The 14,970-nt window shown below is 49.4% G+C and overlaps 1 protein-coding gene across 8 annotated transcripts in view; it reads right to left on the bottom strand.

Annotated features, from left to right (window-relative positions):
• Positions 1-14,970, bottom strand: part of LOC149348482 (uncharacterized) — a 133,374-nt gene that overhangs the window by 21,796 nt on the left and 96,608 nt on the right. For 5 of the 8 annotated variants that reach the window (XR_016292755.1, XR_016292753.1, XR_016292756.1 and 2 more), the window contains exons 1-5: positions 12,274-12,511; positions 10,053-10,206; positions 4,372-4,520; positions 2,937-3,014; positions 170-289 (exon numbers count right to left, since the gene is read on the bottom strand). Coding sequence is in view for 2 of the 8 variants with exons in the window: in XM_089588115.1 (XP_089444241.1) it covers positions 10,097-10,206; positions 12,274-12,387 (224 nt within the window). In the remaining 6 variants the exon portion in view is untranslated. Of the gene's footprint in view, positions 1-169; positions 290-2,936; positions 3,015-4,371; positions 4,521-10,052; positions 10,207-12,273; positions 12,512-14,970 lie in introns of those variants that run through there. The other 3 variants (XM_089588115.1, XM_089588116.1, XR_016292758.1) reach the window with 2 other exon arrangements.

Below are 14,970 nucleotides of genomic sequence, written 5' to 3'. Positions count from 1 at the left end.
ACAAGAAAACTCTGTGTAGAGTAAAGAAAACAGAACCAAAGCCTATTAGTTTACGCGAATACTCCTTAGAAGTAAATGGCGTACTTTGGGGTAAGCGAAAACTGCCGCTTTCTACGGCTGAGGCTGAAACGAGTCTAGAAACGAACAAAATTTTCGGAGTCCTCCTCACATGCAGTCCTCATCGTCACTGCTGTCATCAAGTCCACGGCGGCGAAGAAGCAGCGACACCTACGTGGCGACAGCAATTGGCCCTTGCTCACGGCAGCCTCGGCACCACGGCCGCTTGCTGCTGTTTGAAGAAGCGGTTTCAAGATAGAAGCAGAACATTACTACACGTCCCGTCTGTGCACGAGAAGCATCCCTGGTTTAAACACAGGCCCTGCCGCGATGGCTCAGTGGTTATTACGGCGAAAGCCTTTACTTGCTCATACTGTCGTCCGTTAACAATGCGTATCACACGCGTTTAACTCGGCAACTAATAAAGATAAAAGAAAACCAAAGATTGCTTCAGATAGAGGAGGAAAAAAATGAACCTAGGAGTCAAGTTTGATGACTGTAGATTTATAATTAATTATCGGCGAAAATGCAAACTTTGGTCGAAATAGCGCGGACGTCGACATAGCCACGGGAACGGTGTGACGCCACATTCATCAGTAGTCGTCACGGCATAATGAAGATTGTCAAAGAATGGTCGGAAAAACGACGGGTTTTTGTCAAATTAGATGCAAAAATGTGTAATTAAGCGTAGTTAGCACTTAAGATTCCCGAAGGGGTGTATAATTTGGGTATCGATATAGCCACGGGAACGGTGTGACGTCGCATCCACCGGAAGTCGTCACTGCATAGTGTCCTCGGCTTTCGCCTCTGAACACTTTATTTGGCAAAGTATCCTCGCAATTTTTCGCGCTCGATCCCGGCCGCGGCGGAGGAATTTCAATGGAGGCGAAATCTAGAGGCCCGTGTACGGCGCGATGTCAGTGCATGTTAAAGTGCCCCGGGGTGGCCGAAATTTCCGGAGCCCTTCACTACGGTGTCCCTTATAGCCTGAGTCGCTTTGGGACATTAAACCCGTTTAAGTGAAACCTGGTTTGAACAAGAAAAAAGTTTTCACAAGAAACTGTTTCCTTGCAGCCTAGAAGCGCAGCTTGGAAATGGGAGTTGCGGTGCGCGAGTCGCCAAGAAGGGAAAAATGTAGATGATGACATCCTTCTGTTCCTTAGTTGCATGTTTAGACATCAAGGAAAAAAAGGTTTTCATTGTTTCATTGCTTTGAGAACTTAGTTTAAGGCAGGTGTGGAAACAGGCAACCAGGAAACATTGAGTTAAGCCCATTAATTGCCAATTTAGTTTAGTTTTGGGGGATTGAACGTCCAAAATTATCTCAGGCTTTGAGGGACGTCTTAGTGTAGGTCTCCGGAAATTTCGACCACCTGAGGTTCTTTAACGTGCACTGACTTCGCACTGCCATCGCAAAATTTCGCGTCCATCGAAATTCGACCACCTGTGGCCGGGATCGAACCTGCGTCTTTCGGGTCAGCAGCCGAGCACCATAACCACTGAGCCACCGCGGGGGGAGGGTCGCACTAATTGTCATATACCTGCAAATGCTAATGTGGACAATAGGAGCCGGGGACCACGCATACAAGAGAGCGAAGGGCCCATGTTCGAACGAGGCGGAAGCAAAACTTCGCAGAGTAGGAAGACAATGGATTCTTGTGGGGAACACGACCGAAAAACGGTTTTTTGCCTGCATAGAAACTCGCGGGGCTAGTTTATATCACTGCTGCAACCATTTCTGCCACACTGGCAATTATTGTATTAGTGCCAGCTACGTGCAGTTTGATTTCTTGCCCGCGTGTGCGGCGAACACTTACGCAGTCTTGTTGCCACTAATTCTGACGTGGCTTGTGGCTTTATAAGAATGCGTAAAATATTTCTAAATAACTGTACTAATGCATTTTTGTATTAAGCACCTGTCAGTTAACTTAGACAATAGGCGTAAATGAAGCAGATTTATTCGATTTTTTTTATTTTACACACGGCACAACATGAGTAACCAGATCTGCATTATTGAGCTCCGGGTCAAACAAGACTTGTACAGAAGCCGAGCAAGCGCTTCGAATAATCTCAAACGTGGTCACGTTTAAGACGTGGGTTTGAAAGCGGGTGTTCTCGAGGATAATTTAGGGAAAATCCTGCCACATCCTTTACCATGTGCTATACATTTTTTTTTGCACTGGGCCTGTTCGTTGTAGTTAGGAATAGCTGTCTTCGTGAACTTATCAATAGCGCTACCTGAACGTTATGAGCACCGAATGCCTTTTTTTCTAGGTTATGGAGGAACAAGACGCAATACAATTATTTTGAAATATTTTGTGTGGGTGCTTGACTGTATAGTGCGCGCATATTGTTGCCATCAAGTGATCGCCATTCGGAACATCTTCAAATGTTCACCTCGAGGTCATCGTTTGTTACTATTAATGCTGGGTTCTTTAAATATCAGAGTAGTCTAGAGCTCTTGGTGCCGTGAAAATTTCTCTACTTCGCTCTGTGCCAAGCTGCTTTTATTGGCTAGAAGCCTGATATCTAGAAGTACTAATTCCTACTACTAACTCCTGCCCAGCCGCTCAGCTGAGATAGTGCTAGGTAGGTATGAAAGCCTTTCTGAAATTTGAAGGGGTGTTGTTTAATCAAGGACAATCTCCTAAAATGCTTATCATACTTGGCCACCTAGCGGAGGTCGACGAATCTAGGGTATAACCATCATTCCACTGTCCAGAATTAAAGGCACCAAAGCAACCCATGCAGTGCAGCCCATTTGGATTTCATGGTGAGATTACTCGGCTGGAATTCAAACTCCTCCCCTTTTTATCTCCCTTGTTGCTTTTAGGGCACCTAAAGTTAGTCTCCCAGCATATCGACGTCCACACACTTACCCCCTTTGTATCTGGCGTAGCTTATTGGGCAGACAAGGCGACTTGAAAATGCCTGCACATCCAAAACGCCGATGCGGCCTGCGAACAGGAACACGCATGCACACCGCTGTTTACGACCATGCGTCTGTATTTGAAACGAAGAGTTATTTAGGGCAACTTGTTCCCAACAACGCATCCATACCTGTTTTTTTTTTTGTGGCAAGCCAGTAACCAGATTTTCGAACAGACAATTTCAAACATATGCATGTGTGCACTCGAACTGAAATCGTGATACCAGGCATGCTGGAATAGATATATAAGGCCTAACTGCGAGTGTAGCATTAAGTGGTAAAGAATTTATACTGAAACACTGAACTGCGGATGCAAAGAAACGGCACTCCTTCGCCAAGGTCGCGTTAAATAAACTTATGACACCGGATCTCACGTACACAAAGGTACGCACTTCAGGCGCATACTACCTTCCGCCTTTATTATTTCCCCAAGAGGAGATGTGTTATTCCCTTCTACGTTTCCGCATCTTTCGTGCTAAAAAAGTGTTACTCAGAAAATACTTGACTACCTACCTAATCCGCTTTGAGCATCAACTACAAGGTTTTAAAGACACATAACTTTCGCTGTTTATGTGCAGCATTTTCACAGTGATGTCGTCGACCTTCAATGGCTTATCATATTTGGCACTCTAAAGTTCGCGAGTGAATATAATTGTTTATTCCGGTTTTTATTGGACGCCTTTCATGATATTTCTACCCTGACAGCAAATCATTTTCTCCGGAAATTAGGAACGCACCTCTTTTTCTGGAGCAGGTGCTATGCGTTACCCTCGTGTATGTCCTTCCTTTGACAAATAACGTCACTTGAAATGCCTCGAACCACATGTCAATTGAGAAATTTCAACTTGGTACATCCAAGATGTCGTCGACCTTCAATGGCTTGTCATATTTTGCACTCTAAAGTTCGCGAGTCAATATAATTGTTTATTTCTGTTTTTATTGGACGCCTTTCATGACAGATGTCCTCCTTGGCGTCCAAACCACCCACAAAGCTTTGTCCGACGTGTAAATCACGAAGTGTTTACGCTATGCTACGTAATGCTGTCGTTTGTTAGCACCTACGGCCGGAAGTAAAAGTTTATGATCTACAAATTTTGTGGCCACCATCGCTACTACTATGATCCCAACGCGCATGCACTGTCGTGCCCTCCGCGCTGGTCACGTGACCGTGAGAGGCTGGTCACGTGACCGTGAGAGCTCGATGTGACAGGAACGGATGTTCATTGCCTACGTTGCGGAATTTTCTTTAGACAATATTGCTGACAAAATTTGTTTCTCGGTATGTTAGGACAATAGCTGCAGGCCAAGCATTCGCCAATGAAGACGACAGTGTGCCAAGGGACCCGACAGTCTGCATAGGGACAACCCTTTCTTTTTCTCCTCACCTCTTTGTCTTTGTTTCGCACCATCGCCATTGCTCCGAGATCTCTTCTTCCGGCTGCACCCACGTGACGACTACACAGCCCACCCCGTCTGCACAAGTCGTCTGCTTCTGCACTGCTGGTCCAATCAGCAGAGACACCATCTGCTGCTGCTGTACAAATGCAGGCATGCAAATTTCATTCAGCGGCCACTGCAGCTTTAGAGGTGACGATAAAAATTCTAGGAACAGAAAAAAAAACTGCATTTTTTCGCTGCCTAGGAGTCGCCACATATCGAGCGTTGCGGTGTGCTGGTCAGTGTGTAGTGCAGTGCTTTTTGCACCCGGTGAAAGCATGTGCGAAATTTTTTCTCAGGTGCTCACCAGCTATGAACTATACTAGTGTAGGACTGCATTTGTTGTTGCTAGAGGGTGACAAAAGCTCCTCAAAACCAACAAATGCTACGCTTGCAACAGATACGCTGCTCTCACACGCTCCCGACCTAATCGCTCAATACAGTGCGTCCTTAAAGAAGAGATGGAGTATACCCAGTTCCCATTCAGGTATGGGAGAACCAAAACCAACTACCAGCTGCAGTTTCCTGCGTAAACAATGGCACATCAAAAGGTTACTGTGTCTGGATATGTGTTCACCAGCACACCTTATGAAACGCCACCATTTTTCTGCAAGAAGCGGTCGTGACGGTCTCTATGCTCAGTCACCCGGAGCTCCCCGCTATACAGCGTCTTTCGTAGCTCGAGCTACTTTGGGATGTTAAACCCACCCCATAAACCACAAACGACCCCCAATCCTGTGTAAAACCACGGCTCTATCGTACTCCACCTTCGTCCTGCTCTCCCTACGTAAGGCTTCTTCCCGACAGAAGCGTCATCCCTTCCTGCCGACATGCACTTTTCAGCCGCGACATTCACCGGGGTCAACTCTGCCAAGTACACACAAACAGCTCTAAACAACAGGACCAGAAAGAGGAGCAGACAAACACGGTCTCCTCGTAATGGTCTTGTTGTTTAGCGCTGTTTGCATGTACTTGTCACCATGGAACACAAACTCGCCCAATCTGCTGTTCTGCCAACTCTACCTCTGGTTTTTTTCCTTGGGTCCTCTCTCCGTAGTTGATCATTGTCGTGTCCGGTCGCTGTGTTGAATGCAGCGAAAGACGCACACGGTACTTTAAGACTTCGTTTATTTAAAGCCGATGAGGGTGCGACCAGCGTCGACCGAGGCAGGAGCCGAACTGGCCGCCCGAAGAAAGGAGGGAGCGGAAAAGCGTCCACGGGAGGGAGTGGCTTCCCAGAAGAGGAGGAGGATGCGGGGGTGCGGGGGGCGCACCATGGGGGGGCATCTGGCGACAGCGTGCCAGTGGTCGTTAGGAGGGGCGAGTGGTCGTTAGGAGGAGGTCGTTAGGAGGAGGATGCGAGTGGTCGTTAAGAGGAGGGTGCGGGGGCGCACACACACAAAAGCGATAAGGGGACACAACACTTCCTTCCCCCTTAGAAAGTTGCCTGGTATCGTGCAGGGGGTCGGCGCTCACGCGTGGAGGCGCGCTGGCTTTGTGCGCTCGGGGGAGAAACACTTGTAGGCTGGCTGTTGTTCGCTGTGTCTCCTAGGTCTGTCCTGGGCGAAGTCTCTTCTTCCGGGAAGAGGGGCCAGGCTATGTGGGAAGATGGTGCACGTGTTCTCTCCGCTGGCGGACAGCTCTCAGACGGCGTCGTAAATCTACGCAGCTGGTTGAGATGTCGGCGTGTTACTGTGCCATGTATGTTGACGAGCCAAGAGCGCAGGCCTATGCGTCTGACAATTGTAGCTTCCTCCCAGCGTGGCTTTTTCAGAAACTGTCGGGCGAGGACGCGCTGCCCCTCATTAAGCGTGCCGCAGCGCGGAATTGCTTTTTCTTCCCGGAACGTCTCTGCCTTTGGCTCGGGGAGGATGGCTGTGAGCTGGGTTCGCATTTCACGCTCGAACATCATTTTCGAGGGGGTCTCGCCTGTTGTGCTCTGAACCGTCGTGTGCTGCTTGAAGAGAAAGCGCGCAAGGCGGCGCTGCAGCGAGCCTGTCTGATCTCTTTCAAGGGCGCGTTTTAGCTCGGCTACGTAGCGCTCGGCTTGTCCGTTTGTCGCTGGGTGGTAGGGGGCCGATGTAACTGATGAGATCCCGTTGTCGCGATAAAACTTGAGGATCTCCGCAGACACAAACGGTGTTCCGTTGTCCGACACTACCTTGCGCGGCAGGCCGAACGTTGCAAATAGTGATCGGAGGTTGTCAATGACTGCTGCCGAAGTCGTCTGTCCCATTTGCCTTATCTCAAGCCACTTTGTGTAGGCATCTACGACCACAAGGAAAGTGCAGCCCTCAATTGGTCCTGCAAAATCAATGTGCAGTGTGTGCCATGGTGTGTCTGGCTTTTCCCATTCTGGGACAGGAGCCTTCGGCGGGGCGCTCCGGCTGCTCTGGCAAGGCTTGCATTCTCGCACCACTGTTTCGATGTCGTTGTCAATGCCAGGCCACCACATGTAGCTTCTGGCACACTTTTTCATTGCAACGATGCCCCGATGTCCGGCGTGGATGAGAGACATAGCTTGTGCGCGTTGTTCTCTCGGAATCACAACTCGGGACCCAAATATGATGCAGCCGCGATGGGTGCTCAACTCTGTAGCTCGCCTGCGGTAAGCGTCGAAGTTGTCCCCTTTGAGTTTATGCACGTTGCCTTGTTGAACAGCTGTGTAAACTAGCCGGAGAGCTGCGCACTTCTGCGTAGATGCTGCAACTGTGCCTGCTGTAAGCGGAGGTTCTGGCAGTGCTTCGAACATCAGAACGTCTCCTGGTGGAAATGGTTCGTCAACAGTTGCGTCTAGTGGCAGACGGCTTAGCGCATCGGCGTTTTGATGTTTACTGCATATCATCACGCCTAGTGGAGAAAACCAGTTTCTCCCTAGAAGGCTTGATCCTGTGCCCTTCACAACAAGCAGAGGTAGCGTATGGGTCTGGCCGTTGTAGTTAACCTGCACGTTGGCAGAGCCCAATAGTGGCAGATTCTGTCCTGACCACGTTCGCAGGTGCGTGTCGTCTTGTTGCAGGGCGGGTGCGTCAGATGGCCATGAAGTTCGGAACGTGTCCTCACTGATCAGAGTACAGGCTGCGCCGGAGTCCACCTCGAACTTAATCAGCTGGTGATGTACGCTTACTTCTGTAAAAATCTTCGGTCGCGTGCCGAGATTCATGGTGTTCAGGTCGTACAACACAGATGGTGTTGCTGATGTTGTTCCATGGAGATCAGATAGCGGCGTATTCTCTGAGGCGTTGACGCTGTGATTAGGCTGGGAAGGTGACTTTATCTTGGCAAGTCTCCGTTTCGTAATGCATGCTCTTTCGATATGCCCTCGCTTGTGGCAAAAATTACACGTGGCTGACTGGAATCGACATCCCTGGGGGTTGTGTTGGTCGTCACACCGCCAGCAGCGTTATGCCTTTTTGACCGATTTTACAACAACAGAAGGCTTGCGCACCTGGTTGCTTGTCTGGTGTACCGGCTCGGTGTTCCGGCGAATCCCTCTCTGCTGGTGACCGGCGCTCTCCGCTCGAACGGCGATGTCGTAAGCTTTGCTGAATGTGAGGTCCTTCTCAGCGAACAGGCGCTGCTGCAGTGACTCGTCACTCAGTCCGCACACAAATCTGTCGCGTAACATCACGTCCAAGGGAAGCATGGTGGTGTTAGCAGAAGAAGCTGCGTCTCCCTCCTGCCCGGTAGCTGTTGTCGACAGCGTTCCAAAATTGCAGTCGGCAGCGAGCTTCTTGAGCGCGGCTACGTAGGCGCTCACAGTTTCTCCTCCCAGTTGATCTCGTCGTTGGAAGCGAGCCCGGCTGTAGACCTCGGATGGCCTTGGGTCGTAGTGCTTTTGCAGCGCTTTTACGATGTCGTCGTAAGACACTGCCGCTGGTGTGCTTGGCTGAATAAGAGCGCAGACAGTATCGTAGGTCTGCTCCCCGCACAGCGTCAGCAGGTTGGCCCTCTTCAAGGCTGGGTCTGTGATGTTGTTAGCTTCAAAGTAGAACTGAAGGCGTCCAACCCACGATGACCACGATGAGCCGTTGAATTCTGGTATCTGATTGGGAAACCCTCGCGTAGCCATGGCTTGTCAATAGCGTTGCGTAGCGCGGGTCGAATCCACTTTCTCGTCGCCACTGTCGTGTCCGGTCGCTGTGTTGAATGCAGCGAAAGACGCACACGGTACTTTAAGACTTCGTTTATTTAAAGCCGATGAGGGTGCGACCAGCGTCGACCGAGGCAGGAGCCGAACTGGCCGCCCGAAGAAAGGAGGGAGCGGAAAAGCGTCCACGGGAGGGAGTGGCTTCCCAGAAGAGGAGGAGGATGCGGGGGTGCGGGGGGCGCACCATGGGGGGGCATCTGGCGACAGCGTGCCAGTGGTCGTTAGGAGGGGCGAGTGGTCGTTAGGAGGAGGTCGTTAGGAGGAGGATGCGAGTGGTCGTTAAGAGGAGGGTGCGGGGGCGCACACACACAAAAGCGATAAGGGGACACAACAATCATGTAACCTCGAGATAGTAACAAGAGCTTCATTCATTCACAGTGTTGAATTTCCGTGTCTGCTCCCGTTGACCCTTCGTCATCAGATCGCGATCTGGAGATGGTAATCTATTTCAACTTTTTGAATACTATGTACAGGGACGCTGCCATGTACCATGTACCGGGATACCGTGTACAGGGGCCATAGGGTAGCTTTTCAACCATGCGAGCGGCATGCAGCAAACCGCCGAAGGCGATCATCTCTGGAGGGCGAGGCGGAACCTCATTCAGAGCCCAGAGGACTTTGCACTCTACTGCTTCTCATTTGATATTCACTGCGTGGCTGTTTTATTCTTGGCGCAGGTGGGGCTATTACGTTGCAAGCATCGGTCACTTGACCATACGGGGTCAAGTCATAGCGAGCAGCACGCAGCTCTCCCAATGTGGTCCACACTATCCGATCATGTGTCTACCAGACACTTCTGGTTGGTTCAACTACGAGCGTCCAAGCTAGCCGGACTGCTGAGAACAGGTCAGAACAGGAGAAAAAAGATTCGCGGGGGCAACGGACTCCAGGATGAGGTAACAGCGGGCTAAAGTTTCTGCCGTAATTATGCATCACCAGGCATCATCGTAAATGTTACCCACATTTCGTTCTTTTTATTTCAAATATACTGAGAAAATGTATGGCCCTAACAGGCAGGGCACATTAAAACATTTTACAAGAAATGGCGACCATATGCAGATAATGTTGCCAGAGCGAAACAAAAACAACAATCAAGTACACGGGCATCGCAAAAACTCATGAAATGAAAGGGTGATGCTCAATGTCAGGAAAATATGAGGAGGCAAGGCATTCAATTCGATACAGCTCCGGGAAAGAAGCTATTTCTAAATGGGTCCTATTCCTCGACCTGTGGGGGTGGGTTTGAGGCGAGGGGAGATGCAAGGCCAATCCAGCTCTTGGTGGCTACCTCTTCCTGAGACCGGAAACTTTCTTCAGGGGGCAGAGAGAAGCTATGTACTTCTTGCGTGGATTCGGGTCATTCGACGCAGGCAGCGCACAGGAACGTTCTCATCGGCATCATCATTGTGTCTCCGGTAGTCACAATGAGAATTCTCTACAGCACACAGCGTGAGGAACACGAGGCGGTTTGGTCCTCACCTTAGATGCCTCCGCCTTTTGACAGGCGCAGGTTTCTTCCTGGCTTACGCGAAGCGGTCCCCGCAGCCTGCAACTGATGCACTGCCTCCAGTCCGTGCCGGAGAGGAGGCGATCCAGCCCAGCTTTGGCTTCCAAGGAGGACACAGAGCCCCGGCTGGAGAAGAAAAGGAGCAACGTTAAGAAGTATGTTTTGGAGGAAGACATGTAGCGGTAGAACAGGCGTTCTAAATGGGAGGCCTAACGTGGAGGGAGGAAATAAGAACGGCATATATAAGCTACCGAAAGCAGCGAGGGAAGGCAGCGCATTTTAGGCGCACAAATCAGAATGGGATCATTCCATGCCAACTGACTCAGACTGTGTGCTCGATCATCATCGATTTGTTTAACATCATCAACGATTTGTTTAACGGAAATGATGGTTCATCACTAGAGCCCGGAACTTCAGGCATTTGCCTAAGCATGCCTATAAATGCCTTAACGGAGGATTTTTGCACTTGCCTGCCTTTTTCTCAGTTTTTAGGAAATACTGCCTATTTAACCACAATTGTTGCCTATAAATACCTAAATCCGGCATTTTGGTCCTCGGTGCCGTTTTTCAATTTTGAGACATCTAAGTATGGTGAAATGGGCGCGCCGATTCGCGTACAATAGACGCGGTTCTCGCCAAACGTTTTTCTCGAAGTGTAACTGGCGCAACCAAAGAGGTTATATAAGCTCCTACTGCCAGAGGCTTTCGGCGGTAGTGCGACAGCAAAGGAATTGTCATTTGCCATAGAGTTGTGTCAAGCATTTTTGGCGGCAGATATCCTATTGTGGAAACTTACCAACAGTGATCTTCGGAGCTTTCTGCGAAAGTACACCAAGCAGCATGTTCCAGATGAATCAACGCTTCGTAAGAGATGCGTAAAAGAGTGCTACGAGGATACTGTCTCCAAAATCGGAGATGAGATTGGGGACAACTACATTCGGGTGTCAGTCGACGAAACCACGGAGGCTAGCGGACGGTATGTGGCGAACTCCATCATCGGAACATTGACCCAGCCCAGAGAAAGCGGGAGGAGATGTTCTCAACGCAGATGTTCTTCAAAAGCTGAGCCATTCGACGATAGCATGTTTTTTCTCTTCATCTCTGAAGCTTCTATGGTCAGAAAATATTCAGTATGAGAAGGTACTCTTGTTCGTCACGGATGGGGCATCCTACACGTGCAAGGAAGGAAAGGGACTGACGCTTTTATACAACAATATGGTTCACCTGACCTGCGTTGTTCATGTAATGCATCTTGTCGCCGAATCTGTCCGGCTCTTTTTTCTCCAAGTGGATGCGTTAGTATCTAGCCCGCAACAGGTGTTTCTTAGACCTCCGTCATGAATTGCTGTTTTCAGCGCCATAGCAGCTGACATTCCTCTGCTGCCAAAGCCTGTTCCGACTCGATGGGGAACATAGATAAACGGTGAAGTATATTACGCACGGCACTTTGAAATGGTCAAATCTGTCTTTGAGGAAATCAAGGATTACGCTGCGTGTGTGATCAAAGCAAGAGCTATGTTCGAAGAGGCGAGTTTGGAAACAGACTTGACGGAAAGGATGACAAAGTTGGAAAAGGACTCTCAATAGATGAGTCATTGAAGGCAGTCGAAGAAGTACAAGCAGCACGTCGGTGACTGGAAGGAAAGGGCGCTACTGCTTCCACGAAGGTGCAAAAATTGGTGCAAAAAGAAGGTGCAAAAAACACAATGCACAACGAAATAATCACATTTCACCACAGAGTTGTTTCGCGTCGATTCCAGAACTTTAACTTCCGTTGTTGCAACGATTAAGCTGAACATCGGAGGCGGATATTTAGAATAAGGGAAGCTCAGTGACACCTGCCGAGAGAAAAAGCTTGTTAAGTTTTGACCGCCTCAATATTTAACTCGCAACCATGCATGCCTATTCGATTTAGTAAAATGTCATACTGAGTAGCCTAGTACTCGCACACTATCATTTGAGGATTTGCAGAAACCTGATGCGAGTGCACCGCATCGGATTTTAAGTTAGAACCAGATTCCGGATATCGTTGAAATCTGGATCAGCGCAAAAAACGTACACAGAGAAAGGAAACGACACACATGGATATGTCTAGGCTTGTCCTCAGTTCTTTAGTTGTGGCATTCAGACCATGGACGATGGAGTCATTTTCGCATCCGCTGCGTGGGCAAAGCCATGGGCAGTCGTCCTCACCTTGATCCCTGAGTTCTCCCGCAGAGCTGAGGCAGTAGGGTGCTGCTGGACGAGAACCGGGCGTCGGTGGCACCCACGTGGCGATAGCGCTCCAGACAGAGGCTAGGGCTCGAGCTGCGAATCGGGGTCACATAGGGCGTTAGTGGCCCAGCTTCAGCGCACTTGTGCGTTATTAAAAAAGAAACGGGGGTATGGTACAGTATGGTACGGTGCGGCATGGTATGGTACAGGAGGTTTGACGTATGGTATGGTACAGTAGAGTATGGGAGGTTTGACGTCCCGGAGCGACTAAGACTATAAGGGACTCCGTGGTGGTGTGTTCGAAATACATTTGAACGACCTGAGATGTGTAATGGAGAGTGACATCAAACAGCACATGGGCGCCTTTTTGTTTTGCCCTCGTCAAAACTCTGGCGCCGAGGGCGGACTGAACCCGAGTCCTGCGGTTCGGAAGTGGAGCGCCCTAGCAACCGAGTGCTATCAAATTAATTTTCTATTACTGCATGATCATGAAGAAATAGGGATGCCTTACAGACAATAAAGCGCAGCAGGTTAGGATATTTGCATGAACGATGAAATCACGCGCTTACTCGTGCGGATAAAAAGTGGGAACTGCCGCATGGTTCAGGAATGTAGTGGAGATTGGTTTATAGCATTCGTCAGTACGATCAACGTGAATAAAATATTCAGGGGGCACCTGAGCAATTCTTGTGTGTGAATGCAAAAGCTTTTGTACTCGTCGCTAAGAGTGTCGCTCAGTCGATGGGGGACTTGGGGCGTGAACATTGTTTTGCTACACGCTTCGCCGCGTTGCAACTTCTTCAGCAGTGACCTTGCCGCCTCCGTCTACGCTTTGCTGTCAACTCATGATATAAACGCGAGTGATTCAATTTCGGATTATAGGACTGCATAATCCGCGCTTACATGAATATGACACTGGGCAACGTATTTCCTAGCGTAACCCGCACAGACGATACGCCACTGCGTACATGTACCACATCAAGTCTGTCGGGACGGTGACCTATCGTTCAGTGCACGCGAGGGAGGGCTACAGCCGCCCCCATTTTGAGCGCAGTCTGCTTTTGTTATCCACCTGAGAGGGTACTGTATAGCCACTGCAGGGAGGTCGAGGGGCGACTCCAAATCTGTTTCAATAGATCATTAAAGTCGACTTGCCTTTCTGGATCGAGCCCTGTTTCGAGAAGGCTCCAGGAGGGGTGATGAGGTTGTTCGGAGTTCACTTTCCTGCTTTCCTGCTCACTTTCCACAGCTTTCTGCTGACGGCTGGGTTTTCGCACATCGAGCCAAGAAACGCTCTCGCCTTGAACGGTGAAATAAAAAAAATTGGCAGTGGCTTAGCTCTGGTGAAGCCTGTATATACAAGCGAAAAGCTTGAGCTACGCTCGTTTCCGGTCATGGCTGTCGCAGTTCGCGCACAATGCACTGGGAGCACCACGATAACGGTGGAGGCGTTCGGCCGTACACGCACAGGCAGTGCAGGAGGAGAGGGTAATCGGTGCGGTTAAAATTCAGGGGGCACTTTGGCTCTCTATACTCCGTTTCATACATCATGTGCAACGCGGTGAAGGCTACGGAAGTAGTCCGCAGAAAAAAATAGAGGTGTATCCCTCCGCGCTGTTTTGTGGCCGTGCGGTCTAACGCGTCGCTCCATCTTCCTCCCTTCCCGTTACGGCGAGGTTTAGGTGTCCACCGAGATATGACAGATACATTTCCTTTCCTCAAAAACCGATTTACCGACGAGCAAGGCGTATTTGTCCGCGTTTCAGATTGGTCCAAATTGTCGTCACGCCGCTGAGCTGGACGCCATTTTCTCAAAAGTAAAAGGGAGGCGGACAGAAAGAGTAAACACGGCGGCCAGCGGGGACAGCGAAAACGTGAAATGGAAAAAGACGACACACGCAAAATACAAAATCACAGATCTCGACCGATTCATTCGCAATATCATCGTTTTTTGTCACGCTGATGACAAATGTATTACCCACGAAGCCTGTCGGCAATGCATTTGTTATTTTTCGCTCACCACAAGCAACGCCCTATTTTCTGTCACGGATGCAGGCTGCGCAAAAAAGAGCGCTAGCTTTGACAGCGTTGCACCTGATGTATGAAACGGAGTTTAATGTGCTGCAAGGCGAAAGCGTCTCCTGGCGCACTGCTTGTTTTTTGTTTTATTTTTCATATTTTATTTTCTTTTTCATTTTTTTCTATTTTGGTTTTTGTAATTTTTAATTTTTTTCCATAATTTTTTCGTTTCACTTTTTATTTGTGTATTTCCTTATTTTTAGTGTTCTTATGTTTCTATTTTAGTTTCTTATTTTTCTTTCGTTTTTCTTAATGTTTTTACTTCTTACACGTTTTTATTGTTTTATTCTTAATTTCATTGATGAGAGCCATGCGTTCACTAGGTGCGCCGTTAATCATGCTCAAAGCTTGAGCATTCGTGGCGGAGTGGTAGCGCCTCTGCTTCAACTTCCAAAGGCCCTGGTTCGATTCCCAGCCTCGACGCTGTTTATTCTGAAGTAGGGCGCGACTGCATCGAAAGGTCAAACGGTGGCGAGGAGGAGCAGCGCGCGCAGCGGTAGCGGCGGCGCACATGCGCAGTAGCGCGCGGCTGCGGCCAAAGGTCCGGTTGCGGCCACCTGCGCGGCGTGTGCCGTCACTCGGTTTCGCGCATCGACA

The sequence above is a fragment of the Amblyomma mixtum genome, chromosome 4 (genome assembly GCF_055824585.1).
Source record: "Amblyomma mixtum isolate Tamu chromosome 4, ASM5582458v1, whole genome shotgun sequence".
NCBI classification, from domain to species: domain Eukaryota; kingdom Metazoa; phylum Arthropoda; class Arachnida; order Ixodida; family Ixodidae; genus Amblyomma; species Amblyomma mixtum.
Note: the sequence above shows the minus strand (reverse complement) of the source record. Positions and strands in the feature narration are given on the sequence as shown.